A 22,718-nucleotide genomic window follows, 5' to 3' on the forward strand; every position below is an offset into this window, starting at 1 on the left:
ATGCTGTAGCACTTTATGACTCTATGACTGAAATGAGAAGAAATTTCTTCCCTCAGAGGGTGGAGTAGCTTTGAACTTGTCTATCCTGAGTGGTTATACAGACTCAGTAGTTACGTTCTTTCAAAATAGATTGATAGGCTTCTGGACTCAACAGGATTTCACTTTTTTTTCTTTATAGGTGGTGCCTCTTTATTTTAAAGCGTTATTTCCTTTTGCATGGAGGTTTGTTAACAGCAGTCGCGTGAGATTTCCTTTGGGCTGGGTTGTATGTGACAGTGATGTCTGGTAGAAAGTCCACCACAAAAAATGGTGTGCTGCAATTTAGTTCTGGCAAATTCCCCAACATTGTGGCATTGTTTTAAACATAGAAACATAGAAAATAGGTGCAGGAGTAGGCCATTCGGCCCTTCGAGCCTGCACCGCCATTTATTATGATCATGGCTGATCATCCAACTCAGAACCCCGCCCCAGCCTTCCCTCCATACCCCCTGATCCCTGTAGCCACAAGGGCCATATCTAACTCCCTCTTAAATATAGCCAATGAACTGGCCTCAACTGTTTCCTGTGGCAGAGAATTCCACAGATTCACCACTCTCTGTGTGAAGAAGTTTTTCCTAATCTCGGTCCTAAAAGGCTTCCCCTTTATCCTCAAACTGTGACCCCTTGTTCTGGACTTCCCCAACATCGGGAACAATCTTTCTGCATCTAGCCTGTCCAATCCCTTTAGGATTTTATACGTTTCAATCAGATCCCCTCTCAATCTTCTAAATTCCAACGAATACAAGCCCAGTTCATCCAGTCTTTCTTCATATGAAAGTCCTGCCATCCCAGGAATCAATCTGGTGAACCTTCTTTGTACTCCCTCTATGGCAAATCTTAGAAGGATGTAGAACTTTAGTCACACAATGCAAGTAGGTGAACTTAATCAGAAAAAAAATGCTGGTAAGAAAATTTCGGCATGTTTGTTTTACTGATGGAGAATTGTAATTGGATTTCTGGCTAAGTTTCTCAAATGACACATTGGTGCAATGAGACATCTTAATTCTTTTTTCTGAACACATTCCAACCTGTCTATTGTGTTTAGTTAATTCAACATAGCAACTGTTACTCAGGTCTACTGGAAAACAAATGTGCATGCGCTCTCCTAAACTTAGTAACTGGATTTAATAAGAATCATTTAGATTTCCGGAAATGATGGATTCAATCCCTAATCTTAAGGAAACAGCCGAATTTGCCTCTTGGTATTTTTAAAAATATTTCGGAGACTTTTTATGCCTTCCATAGATTATATATACTTACTAGTAGAATGAGTAAGATTTTCATCCAATATAGAACGTTCAGACTTAAACGACCATATGACCATAAGATGTAGGAGTAGTATTAGGCCATTCAACTGATCGAGTCTGCTCCACCATTCCATCATGGTCAATTTATTGTCCCTATCAACCCCTTTCTCCTGCCTTCTCCCAGTGTGAACAACTCATTTATGCCTTTATTACTTAATAAGTAAAAAGTTGGTCAGAGTTTGAAATGCGTGTTTCATTTAGTGTGACTACCCCACCGAACCATCTTTATGATATTTGAATCTGGTAATCTGCTGTTGTCTTGTCCACATCAAAAGATTGAGAGTCTAGCACTGAAAGGGTGCTGCTTTTTTTTTAGAGACATTATCTTTCAGTTGATCGTGATGGTATGGGATTACAAGCAGGAGATATTTGGGGGAGGAAGGGGCGGATAAACTGAAGTGCAATTTGGCCAGAGAGTTATATGTAAGAGAACTAACGTCAAACTGATGGTTCTGTTCGAAACTCAAAGTACATTTTATTATCAAAGTATGTACAAATTGTACAACCTTGAGATTCATCTGCTGACAGACAGCCACAAAGCAAGAAACTCGAAAAGAACCCAGTTTTTAAGAAAAGACCAGCACCTAATGCACGGGGGGGGGGGGAGGGGGGGGAAACGATGAAAATCATGTTTTCATCAAAATCATGCAAACCATAAAATGAAGTAACAAGCTTTCAGAACGAATGTGAGTCCATAGCCTCAAAGTGCAGAGCAGTTGGAGCAGGCCCGTAGCCTCAGCCTCAGTTCATCACACAACGGGCCAAATCGCCAGAAAGCTCGCAGATACAAAGCCCAGAGCAGCTGCACTTTGTGCCTTTGAATCATTGACGATGCTTCTTCAAGCAACACCATTAAAAACTACTAATTTTTCCTGTTTATGGCCCTGGTTACAAATAAGTATGGCATTGTATTCATCTACAGTTCTAAAGGGTTTGATATGACTCGGTTAAGGCAACATGAGGATGGGATAATAAAGGAGTTCTTTCTGATGGATTGCTGTTCAAAGTCAATTACTCGTCAGGTTCAGGTGTGCAGATAAATATGCTTGGACGAGAAGATTGGGAATTTAGATCTACTTATTTAAAATCTGAGAAAACATTGTGTTCTCAATATGTTGTTCACCTAAAATGCTGAAATGATAAAAAGGAAAGGGATGTGGTTAGGGGTTACTGTGAAGATAGAGATAGGGAGCTTTACTTCTCTTCCTGTCTTGACTTTGTCAGACAACATAACTTTTTTTCTCCGAAGTTTGCGTGTCTCTGTTACTTTGACAGGGTGATGAGCAGCAGCTTTTGCAATACCTTTCCTTTGTGAAAGCAGACAGCTTTTCCTCAGAGACTCTTCGAAGGCTCTTCACCAGAACCTTTGTATCAACAGATGGTCACAGGTCTTAAAGTTACACCAGCTGTTATATAATGCAACAGCTATAATATCCTTCCTTAAGAAATGAAAGATCAAACACTTTTAATGAAACCAGAAACTTGCGCAATGGACTGTGTGGACCCTGTCTTGTGCTATCCTGTACCGCGACCTCTTATGATCCAGGGTGTGGTGTGTATTAAGTTGCCACAACTTTCTGTCCACCCTTGTGTCAGTGATGAAGACTAGGTCTCCAGCCATTAGCAGTGGCAAGTCTTCGGATGGTAGCGTACCTGTTATCTGTCTCCATACTTTTTCCTGTTACTCGTACTTATTTTCCTGTTCCACGAGCAACATCTATATACACACAGCTAAAATAATTGCCTGTCAACTACACTACTCAGGGTCATCGGCCGTACTGTTCTATGCATGTGGTATCTTTCTGGTCAACTGAGATTAAATCTACATCAGATTTCTCACAACACACGCAAAATGCTGGAGGAACTCAGCAGGCTAGCATCTATGGAAAAGAGTGCTGTCAACATTTCAGGCCGAGACCCTTCATCAGGACTCGAGGAAAAAAAGATGAAGAGTCAGAGTTAGAAGGTTGGAGGACGGGAGGAAGAAAGACGAGGTGATAGGTGAAACCCAGAGGTGGGGAGGGATGGAGTAAAGAGCTGGGAAGTTGATCAGTGAAAGAGATACAGGGCTGGAGAAGGGGGTATCTAATAGGAGAGGACAGAAGTCCATGGAGGAGAGAAAAAGAGGAAGGAGCACCAGAGGGAGGTGACGGGCAGGCAAGGAGATAAGGTGAGAGAGGGAAATGAGAATGGGGAATGGTAAAGGGGGCAGGGGGCATCACCAGCAGTTCAAGAAATCGATATTCATGTCATCTGGTTGGAGGCTACCCAGACAGAATATAGGGTGTTTTTCCTCCAACCTGAGTGTGGCCTCATTGATTACTCAGACTTCTAATGGCACCCTCCCCCCCTTCACCATTCCCTATCCCCTTTTCCATCTCTCACCTTATCTCCTTGCCTGCCCATCACCTCCCTTTGGTGACCCTCCCCATTTTCTTTCTTCCATGGCCTTTTATCTTCTCTTATTAGATTCCATCTTCTCCAGCCCTATATCTCTTTCACTAATCGACTTCCCAACCCTTTACTTCACCCCTCCCCCTCTCCGGGTTCCACCGTATCACCTTGTGTTTTGCCCTAACCTCCCCCCACCCTCCAACTCTTGACACTTCATCTCCTCATCTCTTTTTCTCTGGTCCTGATGAAGGATCTCGGCCCGAAACATCAACCGTTTACTCTTTTCCATAGATGCTGCCTGGCCTGCTGAGTTCCTCCAGCATTTTGTGCGTGTTGCTTGGATTTCCAGTGTCTGCAGATTTTCTCTTGTTTCTGACTAGATCCCCCACGAGTTTTTTTTTGGATTCACCATGTCGAGAGAATCTGCCAACCAGCGTCAGAACTCGGTGGGTCAATCAGTATCTGTGGACGCAAAAGGTGATTGCCAATGCTTTAGGGTGAGAGCCTGCATTAGGACAGGGAGGGAGGAAGAAGGTTTCTGGTGTAGAACAGTGTAAGAGACTAGTGGGACCAGTACTCTGGTCAGTGCTGGATGGAACTGGAAACCTTTCCTCTTCCCTCTCAGTCCTGGTGCAGGGTCAGTAACCGAGACGTCAACTTGCACCGTTTGCCTCCCCGGTTGCTGTCTGACCAGCACCTGCAATCTCCTTTGTCCTCACTGTAGGTGTGTTGTACATTGATAGCCAATCACTCCAGTTTCAACTGGACAGCCTTGAGACTAAAGACTTTTTTCCGGCTGGACGTTACAAGTTACTCCAGAGTCAAGTTGAAATGTCACTTGATGCCCTTGAACCAACAAATTGCAGACCGTTCTAGTCGCCTCAAGGCGCAGGTTAATTGGTCATTGTAAACTGACCCGTGATTAGGCTAAGATTAAATGGGAGGGGGGGCTCAAAGAGCTGGTAGGGCTTATTCCGCACGGTATCAAAATAAATAAAATTACCATATCCTGGGCATTTTCACAGCCACTCCCACAGCTGTACCTACTATTACCCACACTTGGACAACTGTGGCTACACTTTCACTCTCACGTAGAGGGGCTCCCTGTTCCTGGTGCAATTTTCCAGCCTTGTTCTGGAAAGCTCCAGGGTTCTGCATGGACAATATGCAGTGTTGTCCCACATGACAGCCGTTCCCTTGGGCTGAGTTCCTGGATTCCACAGATAACCTGATGCTTGAACCACTGCTTCTGATTCTGCTTTAAATTTCTATTTGTCTTTAAACCTAGTTAACGAATGTCCCTGCCCTTCCAGACGAGTGAAGACAGTTTCCAGTTCTGGGCGGGGTTCCAATGTATTCTCGGTGACCTATTGTAATCTTAATGGTATGGTGCAATTCCTTCCTCTCATGTCCACTGAGATGCAAGAATACTTCAACTCTTTCACCCTTTCGGTTTCACCATCAGTTCAATATAAAGCAGTGTTTCTCAACCTTTTTCTAGCCCAAAGCCCCCCACAGCATTTTCATACTTGCTAACGTCTGTCTTAGGCACAATATACTTTCTGGCACCCCCCCCCCATAGTGCAAAAAAATGTCTACCATATGCTAACATGAGAAAAATGATTCTGCTTTAAATTTTTATTTGTCTTTAAACCTAGCTTATACAGTACCTTTGATATTAACGTGATCCTTGAGCTTTATGGTTTTAGCAAGAGTTGAAACGTCTGGTTAAAGTTGTGACAGCAAAAGCCTTAAGTCACCATGTGTAACAATGTCCAAGCAGTTTCTGTTTTTTGAGAGTATGTGGTTCACTGCACTGAAGCCTCTTTCAACAAATGCAATGAAGAGCAGTTTGGCTTTATTCCAAAGACCAGGAAACTTCGTATGACAGTGTACCCACATACCACAAAAGCCGAAATGTTTGTTAAGCATTTTTGCTTCTTTATCATTCTGAATTTCAATAATTTCTTCTTGCAAGCTCTCTTCCTGTTCTTCCACCTTGCAAAGAAATGGGTCCATTACCCAGTCCAGAATTTCCAGATCATTCAAAACCTTGAATCAATTCTGAAAATTCTTCTACAGTGACTGCAGGTGTAAGCAGTACTCTTGTAAATCATTGTCTGTGAAAGAGAGTGCCATACTTTCCATGCAGGAAAACTGTGAGAACGTTCTTCTCCCACCCAATGTATATTTCCAATTTTCCAATAAAAGTGGACACTGCACTTTTTGCCTGGATTAAGTTGAAATCCTCACCCCGCAGTTTCATATTTAGAATGTTCATTTTGTCATACAGATCAGCTAGTTATGCCATATCTCCACATAGAAGTTCAATCTTGTTTCCCAAGCTCTTGTCAACTTTGAGCAAAAATTTAACCACAGTGTCAAAAACGTCAAATAAACATTTTCAACAGCAGCCTTTTGACAGCCAGTGCTCTTCAGTGTGAAGAAGCAAGCATTTAAACTCTTCATCATTATCTTGGCATAACTGGTGAAATATTCTAGTTAATGGATGAGCTTTAAGTTTTTTGGTAACAGATATTACAAGAGTCAATCTTCAAAAAAGTAACTGGCTGAGATTTTTGGCTGTGAGATGTTGATGATGAATTACACAACGGATTGCAAACAGACTTGGAGTTTCTTTTTTTCATAAATGCCACTAGATCAGCATAGTGAATAATAAATCACAATAAATCATGTTCCTAATCAGAATACTTTTATCCTCAAATACATTTTGAGCTAGTCGTAGATTGATTCTCCATTGATATGATTTTAACTGTTTACAGAAAAGAATTTTGTTAATAAACTTTTCCATTTTTGCTAAACCATACACATGCCATTAGCAATGCTGCATTCTCTCACACAGTTGACTCATCCAGTTGTACCCCAAATTCTGTTTTCTATAGCTCTGTGCATAGTTGATACTCAGTGTATTCACTCATTTTGTCAATACAATGAGCTACAGAGTAATCTTTCACCAATTGTATGAAACCCCACAATTTGCTATCATTTTGTAAATGTTGTAAGAAGCAATGAGACTACTATCAAGGTAATTTTTAGCTTTCTTGGCAAATGACTCAAATACGCAACACTTTTCAAATTCTTCTTTCATCTTCTGGAACTGATTAATCCCATAGGTAGCCTTTTCAGTGCGTCTTTTGTGGAAGTGTTCCTGCAATCTTAATGGTTTAGTGGCTTCATTAGACAATACAGTATGATAAATAAGACATGTAGGGCATCGTGGATCCAATGGGAACAGAATAAAACTGTACTCCAGGTATATAGCATTGTTTTGACACACTGTCTGTAGTTTGTTTCTTAGCGGGATTAGAATCCAAGGTTTCATTGCCTTCAGACTCGTAGAGATCCGGCTGTATGTACTTATCCATCATCAGTGGGACTAAATTTAAAATTTTAAAAATTAACACAAACTGGGAATATCTATCGGATGTTGACGACTGCAGCAAGTTGACACGATCGGTCAGGTCCGCTTACCGCCAACAATCTTGAATGCCCCCTCCCCCCCCGATGACCTTTATTTCCCTCAATGCCCCATTAAGACACATAACTGCCCCCATTGGGAATCAATGGTATGGAGTGTGGGCTTTATCTTCTGTAAATACGTTACTTGCTTGGAGATCAAGTGACTACCCCCACAACCATCAGACTCTTGAACAAAAGGAGACAACTACACTCACTTGCCCATCCATTGAGATGTTCCATAGCCAATGATCTCACTTTAAGGACTATTTATCTAGTTAGTTTATATTCTTGTAATTTATCGCTCTTTATTTTGCATTTGCACAGTTTGTTGTCTTCTGCACTCTGGTTGATCTTTCATTTGTCCTGTTACAGTTACTTTTCTATAGATTTGCCGAGTATGCCCGCAGGAAAATGAATCTCAGGGTTGTATGTATATAGACTGATAATAAAAGTTACTTTGAACTCTTTGCACATGCCCTCATTTTTGATTGTGTATTCTTCCAAATGAATCAGACAGTTCATTGCTTCTTGGCACACACCTAGCTGTTTCCTCAGCTGGGAAGGGCCACGCTTGGCACTTAGTATTTTGTTTCGGGCAAGGCAGCCAACGTTCATGCTTCGTCAGTCAGCATTCCTGGCAACATATCCTGACATTTCGCCCTCCTCCACCCCTCTGTAAGTTACTGGAGGGTAGAATTTACTTCTAACCAGTCAAGTGCTAAATTTCTTACGGTGGCTTCCTCCACAAAAGTAGTCAGTCTCTCTGGAAGGCTCAGCTTTGAAAAAAATTGAGGTGGATTACATGCTCCAAGTCTTAAAATGATACTAATAAATATTTTATGTATACAGTATAATACATTTATTATTATAGATAAAGAGCTAGGATGCCTAAACATTTTGCAAAGTACTGTAGTACTACACAAAAAAAACAAATTTCATGACATATGTGAGTGGTGATATGTGTCTCTGTTGTGGACTGAGAGTAGGAAAAGGGCAGGGAGAGGAGAATCATGGTTGGGAAAAGGGGAAGGAGTGGGAAGCACCAGAGAGGCATTCAGTAATGATCAACAAACCAATTGTTTGGAATCAAATGACCCTCCATGTTGTCTTAGGGCTGCACACTTACCACCCCACCCCCTTCCTGCCCTCTGGCACTCCTTCTGTACCACCTGTTCCACGGCGCTCCACCCTCACCATTCCCAACAGCATCTGCTTCCGCCTTGTGCCAGACTTACATACTTGCTCTCCACACCACGTTGACAAATACAGTACTGGGCAAAAATCTTAGGCACATACATACATACACATACACACACACGTGTGCCTAATACTTTGCACAGTACTGTACTCACTGTGCTTACCCGAATATTATAATCATCTTTAATAGCTGCATCATGTTTTGTGAGCCATGCATCAAATATGTCCATAACTCTGCAATGGTCTATTGCTTACAATACCAATCAAGCTAGTGTACTTCCTGAAATAAGGTTCTATCTCAATTTAAAACGCAAAAGCCTTCACTTCCTGCCTTTCGTACTAGTTTTCAGTATCTTTATAATGCCATTTTCTTTCCTACAGGTGCTACATAAATGCTGTTCTTTTTTTTTAAAAAGGTGCACGTTAAAGAAAAATTATAGACAGATAACTCTTTGACACATTGGCTAGAATTCTTGTAAACTTGTACATTTCAGGAACTATTTTGTATATTAAAAGGACTGCGTGACTAACTTGATCTGTATTGTATCCTGTTCAATACCGTGTTATGTGTGGCTGCAGAATATCATACATTGTGTTGCATGGTGTGATGTATCTGATTAATGGTTTAAAAATAGAGGACTAAAAAGGAACATGAAAAAAACACTAAAAGAAAAGGAACATCACCTTCTGCTTGTTTTCCTATTCTGTCTGATTTAGGTCAAGAGGACTATGATAGACTCCGCCCTCTCTCCTATCAAGACACAAATGTTATCTTAATCTGTTATGACGTTACAAATCCTACAAGCTTCGAGAACGTCCGCATCAAGGTGAGACCACGAATCATGCTCCGTTTCCAACCATAGTTTTAGAATTTTGCTGAAATTATTCAGGGATTCAAACTGCCACTAATTTCAATGAAACTTCTATTAGTTTATTCCTGTTTCTTGGTAGCCCAGCTCAGCACATTTTTTAACAAATAGAAATGCATCTGTTCATGTCATCTTTTATCCAAGTATCAGAGGAAACCATTACGGGGAGGTGCTCTACATTTCCTATCGGTGATGAAGGTGGGTTTGGAACTCAATAGCAGATATCTTGTTTAAACGTGTTTAAACTCTGTTATTGCAGAAGATCCGCAGCCCAATGAACTCCAGAACTTTAAAAGTTAGTTTAATTATATAGTCTCCACTCTTAGTTCGCTATTTTGTTGGGAAGTATCAATTTTCTACAGCTTATCAATGCACATCCTAATATGGGCAAAAACGATCGGTGAAGATGGGAAAAGAGTCAGCATGAACATTATGGGCTGAAGGGCCTGTTCCTATGCTGTGTGTCCTGACTCCATACCTGCGACATAGTCCAGTGATTTGCTGATTCACAGTTGTAACAGTTTCCTGAAATTTGAGTTCTCTTCTCTCTGAGGCTAATAACAGGTGCACTCACATCTCATTCATTCTCAACAGACTGATAGGACAATATGGCAAGCTTTGGCAGAGAATTTTGTGGAGGAGTGACAAGTATGAAATGTTGACAATAATTGCAAGTGATGTAAAGTTGGAGATTTACTTTTGTTTCCTCAACTGTGGTAGTGGGTTCCAGAAGTTAATCACTTCTGCCAGGAAGTTCCCATCCTGCTGATTGGCTGCAAAACGGACCTTCGGATGGACAAAGAGCGCCTGAGAAGACTGAGAGCTGCCCAGCAGGAACCAATCACATACAACCAGGTATAGTGACCGCATGACTGGATTATGCAATATCAGAACAAAATACAGCTTCCTTCCTAAATAACCTTTCAAGGTTCAAAGTAGATTTATTATCAATTGTCACCATGTACAATCCTGAGATTCATTTTTTTGCAGACGTACTCAGTAAGTCCATAATAGAATCAATGAAAGTCTTCACCAACTTGGGCGTCCAGTAAGTGTGCAAAAGACAACACGTGCAAGTACAAAAATAAAGAAACAATAGCAATAATAAATAAATATAGAGAACGTAAGATAAAGCATCGTTGAAAGTGAGTCCATAGCTTGTGGGAACATTTCAGCAATGGGGCAAGTGAAGTTGAGTGAAGTCTTCCCCCTTAGATTCAAGAGCCTGATGGTTATGGGGTAATAACTGTTCCTGAACCTGGTTGTGTGAGTCCTGAGGGTCCCCGATGATGGATGTTGCTTTCCTGTAGATGTTGTCAGTGGTGGGGAGGGCTTTACCCCTGACGGACTGGGCTGTATCCACTGCATTTCAGAGGATTTTCTCTTCAACGGCATTGGTGTTCCCATACCAGGCTATGATGCAGACAGTCAACATACTCTCCACCACACACCTCTAGAAGTTTGTCAAAGTTTTGGATGCCATGCCAAATCTTCAGAAACTCCTAAGGAAGTAGAGGCACTACTGTGCTTTCTTCACAATTGCAATTATGTGTTGGGTCCAGGACAGGTCCTCAAATATAATAACACCGAAGAATTTAAAGCTGCTGACACTCACCAACTCTGATCCTCTGATGAGGACTGGCTCATGGACCTCGGACTCCCTCCAGCTAAAGTCAATAAAGGGAGAAATATGAGTTTGCCAGGTTGCCATTTTGCCAGCTTTTTCCTGTTGGCTCAAGGTGTTACAGATTTTTAGCTCTGGATGTGTTGCATGCGTTGATAATAACAATGGACACAGTGAGACTTTCTCATGCATGTTGGGTACATGTATCTCCATCTACAGATCACACCCCATACTAACCTTGACAGGTCAGGTCAAAATTCTGGACCCAGTGGTGATACATCATGGACACGATGGACCACTGGGCTATTGTTACTGCAAGTCTACAGTAATGCCCACACTCACTGTGCTAGCCAGGAATACATCCCTGAGCCCATCTCAACACTGAGTGATTTCACCATCTCTCCCACCCACCCAACACTGTCCAAGAGACCATAAGACATAGGAGCAGAATTAGACCATTTAGCCCATTGAGTCCACTCCATATTCAGTTATGGATGATCTATTTTCCCTCTTAAACATACTCTCCTGCCTTCTCCCTGCAACCTTTGACACCCTTTCTAATCAAGAACCTATCATAGTCATACTTTATTGATCCCGGGGGAAATTGGTTTTCATTACAGTTGCACCATACATAATAAATAGTAATAGAACCATAAATAATTAAACAGTAATATGTAAATTATGCCATGAAATAAGTCCAGGACCAGCCTATTGGTTCGGGGTGTCTGACCCTCCAAGGGAGAAGTTGTAAAGTTTGATGGCCACAGGCAGGAATGACTTCCTATGACACTCTGTGTTGCATCTCGGTGGAATGAGTCTCTGGTTGAATGTACTCCTGTGCCCACCCAGTACATTATGTAGTGGATGGGAGACATTGACCAAGATGGCATGCAACTTGGACAGCATCCTCTTTTCAGACACCACCGTCAGAGAGTCCAGTTCCATCCCCACAACATCACTGGCCTTACGAATGAGTTTGTTGATTCTGTTGGTGTCTGCTCCCCTCAGCCTGCTGCCCCAGCACACAACAGCAAACATGATAGCACTGGCCACCACAGACTCGTAGAATATCCTCAGCATCGTCCGACAGATGTTAAAGGACCTCAGTCTCCTCAGGAAATAGAGACGGCTCTGACCCTTCTTGTAGACAGCCTCAGTGTTCTTTGACCAGTCCAGTTTATTGTCAGTTCGTATCCCCAGGTATTTGTAATCCTCCACCATGTCCACACTGACCCCCTGGATGGAAACAGGGGTCACCGGTACCTTAGCTCTCCTCAGGTCTACCACCAGCTCCTTAGTCTTTTTCACATTAAGCTGCAGATAATTTTGCTCACACCATGTGACAAAGTTTCCTACCGTAGCCCTGTACTCAGCCTCATCTCCCTTGCTGATGCATCCAACTATGGCAGAGTCATCCGAAAAGTTCTGAAGATGACAAGACTCTGTGCAGTAGTTGAAGTCCGAGGTGTAAATGGTGAAGAGAAAGGGAGACAAGGCAGTCCCCTGTGGAGCCCCAGTGCTGCTGATCACTCTGTCGGACACCTCCGGTTTAAATATGCTCAATGACATGTGCCTCCAGAGCCGTCTGTGGCAATGAATTCCACGTATTCAGTCCCCAGTGGCTAAGGAAATTCCTCATCTCTGTCTAAAGGGACGTGTTCATCAAACACTCCTCGCCCATTAACCCTTTCGTTCCAGGGGTCATTCTTATAAACCCCCCCGGACCCTCTTCAATGCCAGCATACCCTTTCATAGATAAGGGATGCAAAACTGCTCACCAAACACAGAATGTGGTCTGACAAATGCCTTATGAAGCCTCAGTACTACATCGCTGCATTCATACTCTAGTCCATTCCCAACGAATGCTAACATTGCATTGGCCTAGCCTCTGTGGCTCACTCCCGGCCAAGCGATGAGATCACTGTAACTATGGAAGGGAGCCAGCCGAGGGTTACGCTGTCACCCACACTCTAGCACAGAAGTGGGAAGAGAGAAGTTTGCAGTGCAGTGCTGTCGGGACCACATCTCTTTCAATAAGATGTCAAAACAACCCCTTATCGTGGTGATTCCACGTCTGCTTTCATGACTGGGAATGCAGCCCAGGTGTAAACCAGGGTTCTGGTGTGTTGGTGTTTGTCGCCCACGGTGTGATCTCCTCTGCTTCAAAAAGATGTGACACCTATCGGGTGACTGCCTTGGCTTTCACTGCACGAGTCAGCGTTGTCTTCACTAATTCTGTGTTCCACTCCCCCCCCCCCCCCCCCCGAGTAGTCTGGCTGTCACATCTGACATTGTTCCAAAATAGCTGAAGGGTTATCTCACCTTCCAGCCGGGCACTTTCCAGCCTTTTGGACCTGATAATCAGTTGAACAGTGTCATGTCGTCACCACCCAGAGCATCGACTGCTTTCATTTCATGTTTCCAACGTTCTCATTGTAGCCCTTTTTGCAGTTTCTTTCTTTAGCAACTCTATAGATCAATCTTTGTGACTCATTACTATCATCTCTCTTGTCACTCTGTCATCCTTCCTTCCCTTTTGACCACTTCCATTTATCCCTTTTTCTGCATCTGTAACATAGAAGAGTGCAGCACAGGAACAGGCCTTTCGGCCCATGGTGCTGTGCTGTCCCAGCTAAAAAGCAAATCGAAAACACCCAAACACTAATCCCTCCTACCTAAACTATGTCCATATTCCTCCATCTTCCTCACATCAATGTGCCTATCCAAACATCTCTGAAAAGCCTCTGATATTTTTGCCTCTACCACCATACCAGGCAGTGCATTCCAGGCATCCACCACTCTGAGTAAAAATACTTACTCCTCACATCCCCCTTGAATGACCTACCCCAAGCCCCCTCACCTTCAATGCATGCCCTCTGGTATTGGACATTTCAACCCTGGGCCTGGGAAACAGATACTCCCTGTCCACCCTATCTCTGCCTCTCATAATCTTATAAACCTCCATCAGATCTCCCCTCCCCTCCGACACTCCAGAGAAAACAGCCCGAGTTTATCCAGCCTCTAAATAGCACATGTCCTGAAAACCAGGCAGCATCCTCTTCGAAGCCTCATCGAGTGGGGTGATCATCTTTCAAATGCTTTTCTCTAACATTTCTACGTTCTAACAGAAAGGTATTGATCCAAGCCATCAACTGATCACTTCTCTGTAGATACTGCATTATTTGATTAGTTACCATATCATTTCATTAATTGAGAAATTAATTGATTCCTTAAAAGTCATGTAAACATTAAAAGCAAGCCAAATTTAAAAATTAATTTGTGGCTTTTAATTAAAATATTTGTAAAGATGAGTGTTTCAAAAATTGAATATTCATTTCTTCATCTTTCATAGCTTTAGGATGTGCCTGAGTTGAGTGGTTTTGAAGTGTGGGTACTGGTAATCAATATACACATGAGACGCTTGGCCAGTTATATAGTCTAGCTTAGTGATGCTGATTGAGTGATATATCCTGAGCACAAGGAGAACTCCCCTGTTCCTGGTTAAATAATGGCATTGATTCGGTCATATTGTGATCAGACCCAAAAGACTGCACCTTCCGACATTGCCTCTTTATGCACTCAGGTCTACGGCGTGGGACAAAAACCCTTGTCTTTCTCACACAGAAGCTATAGCATTGTCACAGAGCCAAGGCTGACACCTGACGAGCACATTACTCAGAATACATGTTTACTACGATGGTATTTTCATTGTAAGCTATTTCTGATGTTCTGGTTTCTCATATTCCTTAAAATTGCTCAAAACATCAACAGACCTCCTTAAAAATTTACCACAATAATAGAATACAAGGCAAAACGTCATTATGTCCATTTGCCAATAAGATTGTTCCCATCATTCCTTACTCAAATATAATCTTAGTTGTTTAACTTTAGTCATATCAACATCAAAAATTTCTGTTAGAGTAAACAAAGTGGCTGTCCAATTGTGGTGGGGCATTGGACTCTGAACCAGGGAGCTTGACATTCAGTTTTGATCCTAATTAACCTGCACCAGCTCAGCAGGTGGTACAGAGTAAAGGATTAAAGAGTAGTTTTATCTCTCCCGTGTGCATCGAAACACACAGTGAAATGCCTCGTTTGCATCAATGGCCAACACAGTCCGAGGGTGTGCTTACGGGCAGTCTGCAAGTGTCCACAACTTAATAACCCTAATCCTTGTGTCTTTGGAAGTTATTCATTTATTTAGCGATACAGTGCGGAGTCGGCCCTTCCGCCCCCATGAGCCAGTCCAACAACCCCAATCAACCCTAACCTAATCACAGGACGATTTACAATGACCAGTTAACCGACCCGGTACGTTTTTGGACTGCGGGTTGAAGCCCGCGCATTCCAACGGTGGGGGACATTCAGAGATTCCTTCCAGGCAGCACCGAAATTGTACCTTGAACTCTGACGCCCCGAGATATCACGGCTGTCGCCCTAACAGCTACACCATCACCATGCCCAGTGTAGGAGAACACCGGAGCACCCGGGGGAAACTCACAGGGTCGTGGGGAGAACACACAAAGACCTTACAGACGGAGGCAACAGTTGAACCGCTGGCGCTGTAAAGCACTGCACTAACTGCTACCGAATGCTATCACCACTTCTCTTCACCGTCTCTCCCTTTAGACAGACATGCAAGCGTGCACAAAATTCATGGTGGGGTAGCGCAACGCTGTTGCAGCTCAGCGTGCTGGAATTCGGAGTTCAGTTCCGGTGCTGTCTGGGAGGAGTGAATGCACGGGTTTCCCCCTCACATACCAAAGACTTACTGGTTCGTAGGTTAATTAATTGGCCATTGTAAATTGTCCTGCGATTGGACTAGGCTTAAGTAGGTGGGTCGCTGGGCAAGAAGGTCCTGTTCCATGTAGTATCTCTAAATAATGAAATAGATTCAAGTAGTTATCTTGAAACACATGCACAAAATGCTGGAGGAACCCAGCAGCCTCTGAGGGGAAAAAAAGTACAGTCGACATTAGCAAATTTGCAGATGGCACAAAGCTGGGTGGCAGTGTGAAATGTGAGGAGGATGTTATGGAATGCAGGGTGACTTGGACAGGTTAGGTGAGTGGGCAGATGCAGTTTAATGTGGATAAATGTGAGGTTATCCACTTTGGTGGCAAGAACAGGAAGGCAGATTACTATTTGAATGGTATGAAGTTAGGAAAAGGGGAAGTACAATGAGATCTTAGTGTCCTTGTTCATCAGTCACTGAAAGTAAGCATGCAGATACAGCAGGCAGTGAAGAAAGCTAATGCCATGTTGGCCTTCATAACAAGGGGAATTGAGTATAAGAGCAAAGAGGTCCTTCTGTAGCTGTACAGGACCCTGGTGAGACCACACCTGGAGTACTGTCTGCAATTTTGGTCTCCAAATTTGAGGAAGGACATTCTTGCTATTGAGGGAGTGCAGCGTAGGTTAACGAGGTTAATTTCCAGGATGGCGGGACTGTCATGTGTGGAAAGATTGAAGCAACTGAGCTTGTATACACTGGAATTTAGAAGGATGAGAGGGGATCTGATTGAAACATACAAAGTTATTAAGGGATGGCACACGCTAGAGGCAGGGAACATGTTCCCGATGTTGGGGGAGTCCAGAACCAGAGGCCACAGTTTAAGAATAAGGGGTAGACCATTTAGAACGGAGTTGAGGAACAAGTTTTTCACACAGAGAGTTGTGGATCTGTGGAATGCTCTGCCTCAGAGGGCAGTGGAGCTCAATTCTCTGGATTCTTTCAAGAGAGAGTTAGATAGAGCTCTTAAAGATAGCGGAGTGAAGGGATATGGGGAGAAGGCAGGAAAAGGGTGCTGGTTGTGGACGATCAGCCATGATCACAGCGAATGGCGGTGCTGGCTCGAAGGGCTGAATGGCCTACTCCTGCACCTATTGTCTATTGTTTCAGGTCAAGACCCTTCAGCAGAACCCAATCTTATTCTTTTGAAAGCCTTTTAAAGCCACAAATAATCACCTGGCGAACCGGTGGTGTAGTGGTATCAGCACTGGACTTTGAGGTGAGTGGTCCCAGGTTCAAACCCATCCGTTGAACTAGCGACTCGGCCTTGTGTGGAAAAAAAAACGACAAAAGTGCCAAAAGAAATGGCAAGGTTGCCACCCAATGTGCCACAAAGCACACAGGGGAATAACAACAATGCACACACTGGATTGCAAGTTACCTGCATTAAAATAAAACACAGGTACCAGTGCAGAAGTTGGCAAGGACCTCCAAATGGAGAACAATATGAAATGAAACTACCGAAGTCCACAAACCAGGCAGAAGCACAAACTAAGAGTGGGATAGAATGGTTCAGCACTACATCGCAGGCTGAATGGCCTGCCCTTCTGCTGCACTGTTCTACGTTCTATGCCTTAGTGAGACATAAGACCAAAGTGGAAGTTTTCAACATTTTGTTTTTGTTCCAGGGTGAAGAAACTGCTCAGCAGATTAAAGCTGTGATGTACTTGGAATGCTCGGCCAAATTCCGTGAGAATATAGAGGACATCTTTAAGGAAGCTTCGACTGCAGCTCTAAGTGCCTTGAAGAAGAAGAAGAGCAAAAGGAAGAGAAAGCAGAAGCAATGTCTGCTCCTTTGACAGTCTGTGCCTGTAACATTATTGCTCAGGACTACAGGCCATGTAGTTCACTGTAAATTTGTTGAGGATGTCAATAATTATGCATATTTTTTAAAAACATTTTTGTTGTTATAATCGGGGATTTATTTTTCCCCCATTAAGAAGACAATTTCAAACAAATTACATTTATTGACAAAGTATGTATATTATGTACAAACTTGTGATTCATCTTCTTGCAGGCAGTCACAAAACAAACACAATGGAACCCATTAAAAATGCCACACAACAATGTCAGCTAACACCCAATGTGCAAAAAAAGGAACAGGACATGTAATCATTTAAAAAAATGTAGACAAATAACACAGGAACATTAACCACGGAGCCCACGAAAGTGAGTCCTCAGCCACAAAGCATCTTCAGTGCTGAGGTGAATGAGGCTGGTTCAGGAGCCTATGGCTGCAGGCTGTAGCTATGGAGCCAATTCAGGGCTGAGGGGAGTGGCAATGGTTGCAGGCTGCAGCTGCAACTTGGTCACATACGATATCAGAAAGACATTGGAAAATAGTTCGTGATCATCTTCTCCAGTGTCCAGAAACAGACATTGTTTTCTACATAGAAAATAAAAATTACCACAGCAAGTAAAACAGAAGTAACTGCAAGTGTTGAAAAACGTTAAATGGAAAGAATAAGAAGTCAACCAGCATCCAAAGAGAATGAAAACAACTAAATACCTTGAAAGGGCATTGCTTTGAAGGTGAAGTGAAATGTTGAATGGTGCTGACCAACATCTTGTGCTGTTCCAGAAATTATTAATTTCATGCAAGGAAACAGTCTTTTTGATGAGGTCACTCAGCTTCACTTCAACCAAACACTGCTGCTAATAGTGTTGGATTTAATACCGATTTGCCTTATCCATCTCATTAATGCAAATTTATTCCAAAATTATTCAATGTAAAGGTAACAAAATCAGTTTTCATTTCAGTCATGCTTAAAGATTTCAGATTAACAATGACACCTGCTATTATGAGCATTTGCTTATCAGCACAAAAGCACTTTGAAGAGAATTTTTTTCAGCTTTGTCCCAAACCAACCCCCCCCCCCCCAAGAAGCACCAGTCAACAATTCCTCCCTGGTACTTGTCTCATGTTAGCTATCCTATGATTGAGTCTGGGGCTTAAGTAACAGCTAGTTATACAGCGATTGGGTACTCTTAGTCACTATCCATGCATTATTTAATATTTCCTGTCCAGGAACAATCATGGAAGGAAATACTGTATCTGTATTTTTTTTTCCCTCTGCAGGCTCTTGGAAGTGGATGCCAATGGTGGCCCACTAATGAGGCCAGTTAATTCAACAGGGATTTCTGAGCTGTGCGCTTACATATACATTGCCTTTAAAACTGACCCAGGTCCCCAAGAACTTTTCAACAACACCACAAAAACATCACATGCAAAAGAATAAGATTTAAAGGTTTAAGTGCATTTTGTTGACCAATGAGATTTTTTTTAAACTAACTGTGATGCCTGTAAAATAGAAATAACACATTCAAGAATACAGTGAGAGCCAAACTGAGACAGATTATGTACAGTTTTTGTTTCCAGAAAACAGAAGCAGGATTAAACCGCTTTCTGTTGGAAAACTACACTGCAGCTTTTCTAATCTCAGATACAGCATCTTTAGGGAAAATTAGTTCAATATTTATAGTCATAGCATTCTTTTGAATAGACTAAGTTTTTAGCTTTTCATTAAAATGTTACAATTAATTTATGCAAATTATAGGAAAATTTTAATAACACAATAATGCAAAAGAAGTCAGATTAATGAACGATAAAAAGGGTCTGCTCATTGCCCTACAAAATCTGAAATTTAAGGAAGCATTGGCAGGGAGTGTAGAGACCCAACAGTCTATCTGTTCCATTAGCAGTTAGTTATTACTGGCTTCCTCAGTACACCAGAAATCTGGAAAATGGAACCATTCACTGCAATTTTCTGTCATTACATGTTCAGCAGGATGAAGTAATCTTGCTCAAAATCATAAGTGGTACATCAGAAAATTTTTGTGATGTCTTCCACAACCGTACTCAATTGATAAGCTTGTATTTTACTATGATTACAGTCAGGCTGTGGACCTCGACACATTCTTACTTCCACTGCACTATCTGCAATGTTCCCTCTAATTTGTAATGACCAGTGTGCCAAAAATCTTGTGCTGTGCAATTTTTCACCCAGTGACAACAACATGTGCACACTGAATAATTTCTTCAATAAAAACTGTATAAATAAAGTCAGTTCTAAAATCTGCAGACAATTCATTGCAATCTCCACGTTGTCAACACTGTCCGCATCCCGAAACCGGAAGAGGAGATGTGATTGTGTACGATCATGAGATATACTTACCATGCCAACGAGGTAGAGCGTGACAACCTTTTATGCGCAGTTTAAATTCCTCTGTGCACTTGTAGCAAAAGGTGTGTGCTCTCACATAGAGGGAATGGTGACTATCAATTAATTCTTTAAGATAAAATGTTAGAGATCTGACTCTGAACTCATTACTTCATACGGAATGTGGGAAATGCAATGAATGGAATGTGGTTTATTCAATAAACTGACAATTGCTATAGAATTGTTCGTAAAATAAGTTATAATTTGATTCTAATATTTGTAAGAAATAGTTCAAATTTATCTACTCACACATTTGCTATTTAAGATCTTATTGTGATCCAAATCTGTATAGTTTAGAAAGTCTTAGCTTGATCATCTGAATCCTGCATTTGACAACGCTCGCCAATGTCATCTAGAATCAATGTTTTTTTTATTGATTGATAATAAGTAAATGCTCAAAAACTGATTTGTCTCTGATGAGAAACTTTATTACTCAGAATGAGGCACATCTGTAAAAAAACAATAATAATGTTAATTTTAAAAATTGACTGCGGTGGAAAAATCCACAGCTGCTTTAGTTCCTGCACAGACCGGTTCCATGCATGAACTACCTCGTATACCATGTTCATCCGAACAAAAGAACAAGAACACGCACACACACAAAATGCTGGAGGAACTCAGCAGGTCAGACAGCGTCTATGGAAATGAATAAACAATCAATGTTTCGGGTCTAGACTTTTTATCAGGACTGGAACATTCAGTTGTTCGTACCCGTTCAGCGACGTCATGGCAGATCTATCACCTCAGCTCTATTTTACCGAATTCCCTTTATAACTTTTGATCTAGGGGAGTTTCTCATATTAGCTTGAACTTGTGATCATTTTCATACAAGAAAGAAAATATATTTAATGAAAGACTTAAACCTATTAGATGTATTCCTTTTATTTTCTGATTTTTTAAATTTGAGTTACGTACATCACTCCTGTAACTAAAGGCATCCTTTTGAAGTTGCATCTCAGGAAACTGTGTATCAATTAAATCATGTCGATTTATCCTCCATGGGATCCTTTTCACAAACTTGTAAATAAATAATTATAGGTAGAGCGACGCACACAAAATACACAGCGGGTCAGTCAGCACCCATGGAGGGGAGTAAGAGGTTGACATTTAGGGCAGAGACCCTTCATTGTGATTAATTATAGGTAGAACATGTAGAGTAATGCAAATCCATCACTTTAAACAAGGTTTGCAGAGATGACTCCAGAATAATGGGCTTTTCCCAGTATTCACATCTATTTGAAATCAGTGGAGTTGGAAGTGTCAAATGGTGAAACCTCACTTTCCTTGCAATATATTTTTCATAAACCATCATCTCTTCCTGACTCTTCTGCCACCAATTTGCACTAGGGGTAATTTACAGAGGTGGATTAGCCAACCAGCCTTTGGCATGTGGGAGCAAATCAGAGCAGCAATGAGAAGCCATGCAGTGACAAGTGGCACGTGCAAACTCTGTGCAGGCAGTGCTCAAAGTCAGGATTGAAGCTGGGTCACTGGATCTATAATACAGCAGGCAGATCCCATTTTTAGGACAAAACTTGAGGTTTGGTTAGGATTAAGTGGCAAATGATGTGAGAATTTTTCTTTACTGTCATTGAAACCCTGCTGCTATGGTGAGTTTATGCTTAAAAGATCTTGAACAATAGAGGCATAAGTGCATATTTTCAGGTAAATGTAATCAAACTGCGAGCATAGTGCAGTTGCTTCATGAACTCAGATTGAATAATACTTATCCTGGCCGTGTCTCGGTCATGTTTTCTCCAACACAGAAACACTCTGCTAGTCTTGTGGTAGAAAGCCATTGATCAGAAATATTACTTCTTCCACAGATGAAGATACAGCAATTTCAGGTTTCTAGCATCTGGGATGTTTTATATAAATTAAGAACAGAAAATGTTGGAAGTACTCAGCAGGTGAGGGGACATTTGTGGAAAGAGAAACAGTTCCTCATCAGGACCAGACCTGAAACTTCCAGCAATTGCAGCACATTGATGGTTCAAATCAAATGGTACAATTTAATATCAGAGAACGTATACAGCATACGCATGAAATTCTTACTCTTCACAGAGACATCCACAAAATAACAAACCCCAAAAAATGATAGAAACACCAGAACCCCAAATCCCCCCTCCCACGCACAAGCTGCAGCTGAAGCGTCGACCCCCCCCCCAGTTGCACCAGAAGTATTGACCCACCCTGCACCATGCAATTCATGTCTGTAAAGGTTGTTACGTCACTAAAATGTTATATCCCAGGATTGTTCAGGCAGAACCCACTGACATTTGCTATATTAACAAAGCGTCAGCACATGGATAATATTTAAATATCACTGTGCATTCTTGTGAATAGTTATCAGTGGATGAATCACCCCAGAGGATTGTAACTGATAGGCAAGTCCAAAGTGTGCAATCTCATTAATTGAATCAAGTGTACTAGATTTTTTCTTGTTGCCAATGTCCACCTTCATGTGGTTCATCCCTGACAATTTTCTTTTCTTAACTACTACGTTCAGAGAAAAGGTTTTGCTATTACCTCCTCCTATCTGGTTTTGTGTAAAGACTTTAATTAATTCTCTAGTTTCTCCCTCTGTCATGTTCTTTCTGATGATACCACCTTTCATCCCAAAGCTTCTGATATTGCCTCTCTTTACTTCATCTTTCAATTCCTCTCCACCACTGTTGACATTGTCTTCAACCATGTCCATTTCACTTCCTGCCATTTTAGATTAGATTTTTAGATTAGATTATGAGGACACGCAGTCTTCTTTTATTGTCATTTAGTAATGCATTCTCACTTTAT

The 22,718-nt window shown here is 41.8% G+C and overlaps 1 protein-coding gene across 1 annotated transcript in view; it reads left to right on the forward strand.

The window, feature by feature from the left end:
* rhof (ras homolog family member F) overlaps positions 1–20,726 on the forward strand; it is a 49,591-nt gene extending 28,865 nt beyond the window's left edge. Inside the window, exons 3-5 of the mRNA XM_072247768.1 lie at positions 9,135–9,244; positions 10,007–10,141; positions 17,331–20,726. Coding sequence (XP_072103869.1) covers positions 9,135–9,244; positions 10,007–10,141; positions 17,331–17,501 — 416 coding nt within the window. The 3' untranslated portion in view covers positions 17,502–20,726. The remainder of the gene's footprint in view (positions 1–9,134; positions 9,245–10,006; positions 10,142–17,330) is intronic.
* The last annotated feature ends 1,992 nt before the right edge of the window (positions 20,727–22,718 follow it).

The sequence above is a fragment of the Mobula birostris genome, chromosome 31 (assembly GCF_030028105.1).
Source record: "Mobula birostris isolate sMobBir1 chromosome 31, sMobBir1.hap1, whole genome shotgun sequence".
Classification (NCBI taxonomy): domain Eukaryota; kingdom Metazoa; phylum Chordata; class Chondrichthyes; order Myliobatiformes; family Myliobatidae; genus Mobula; species Mobula birostris.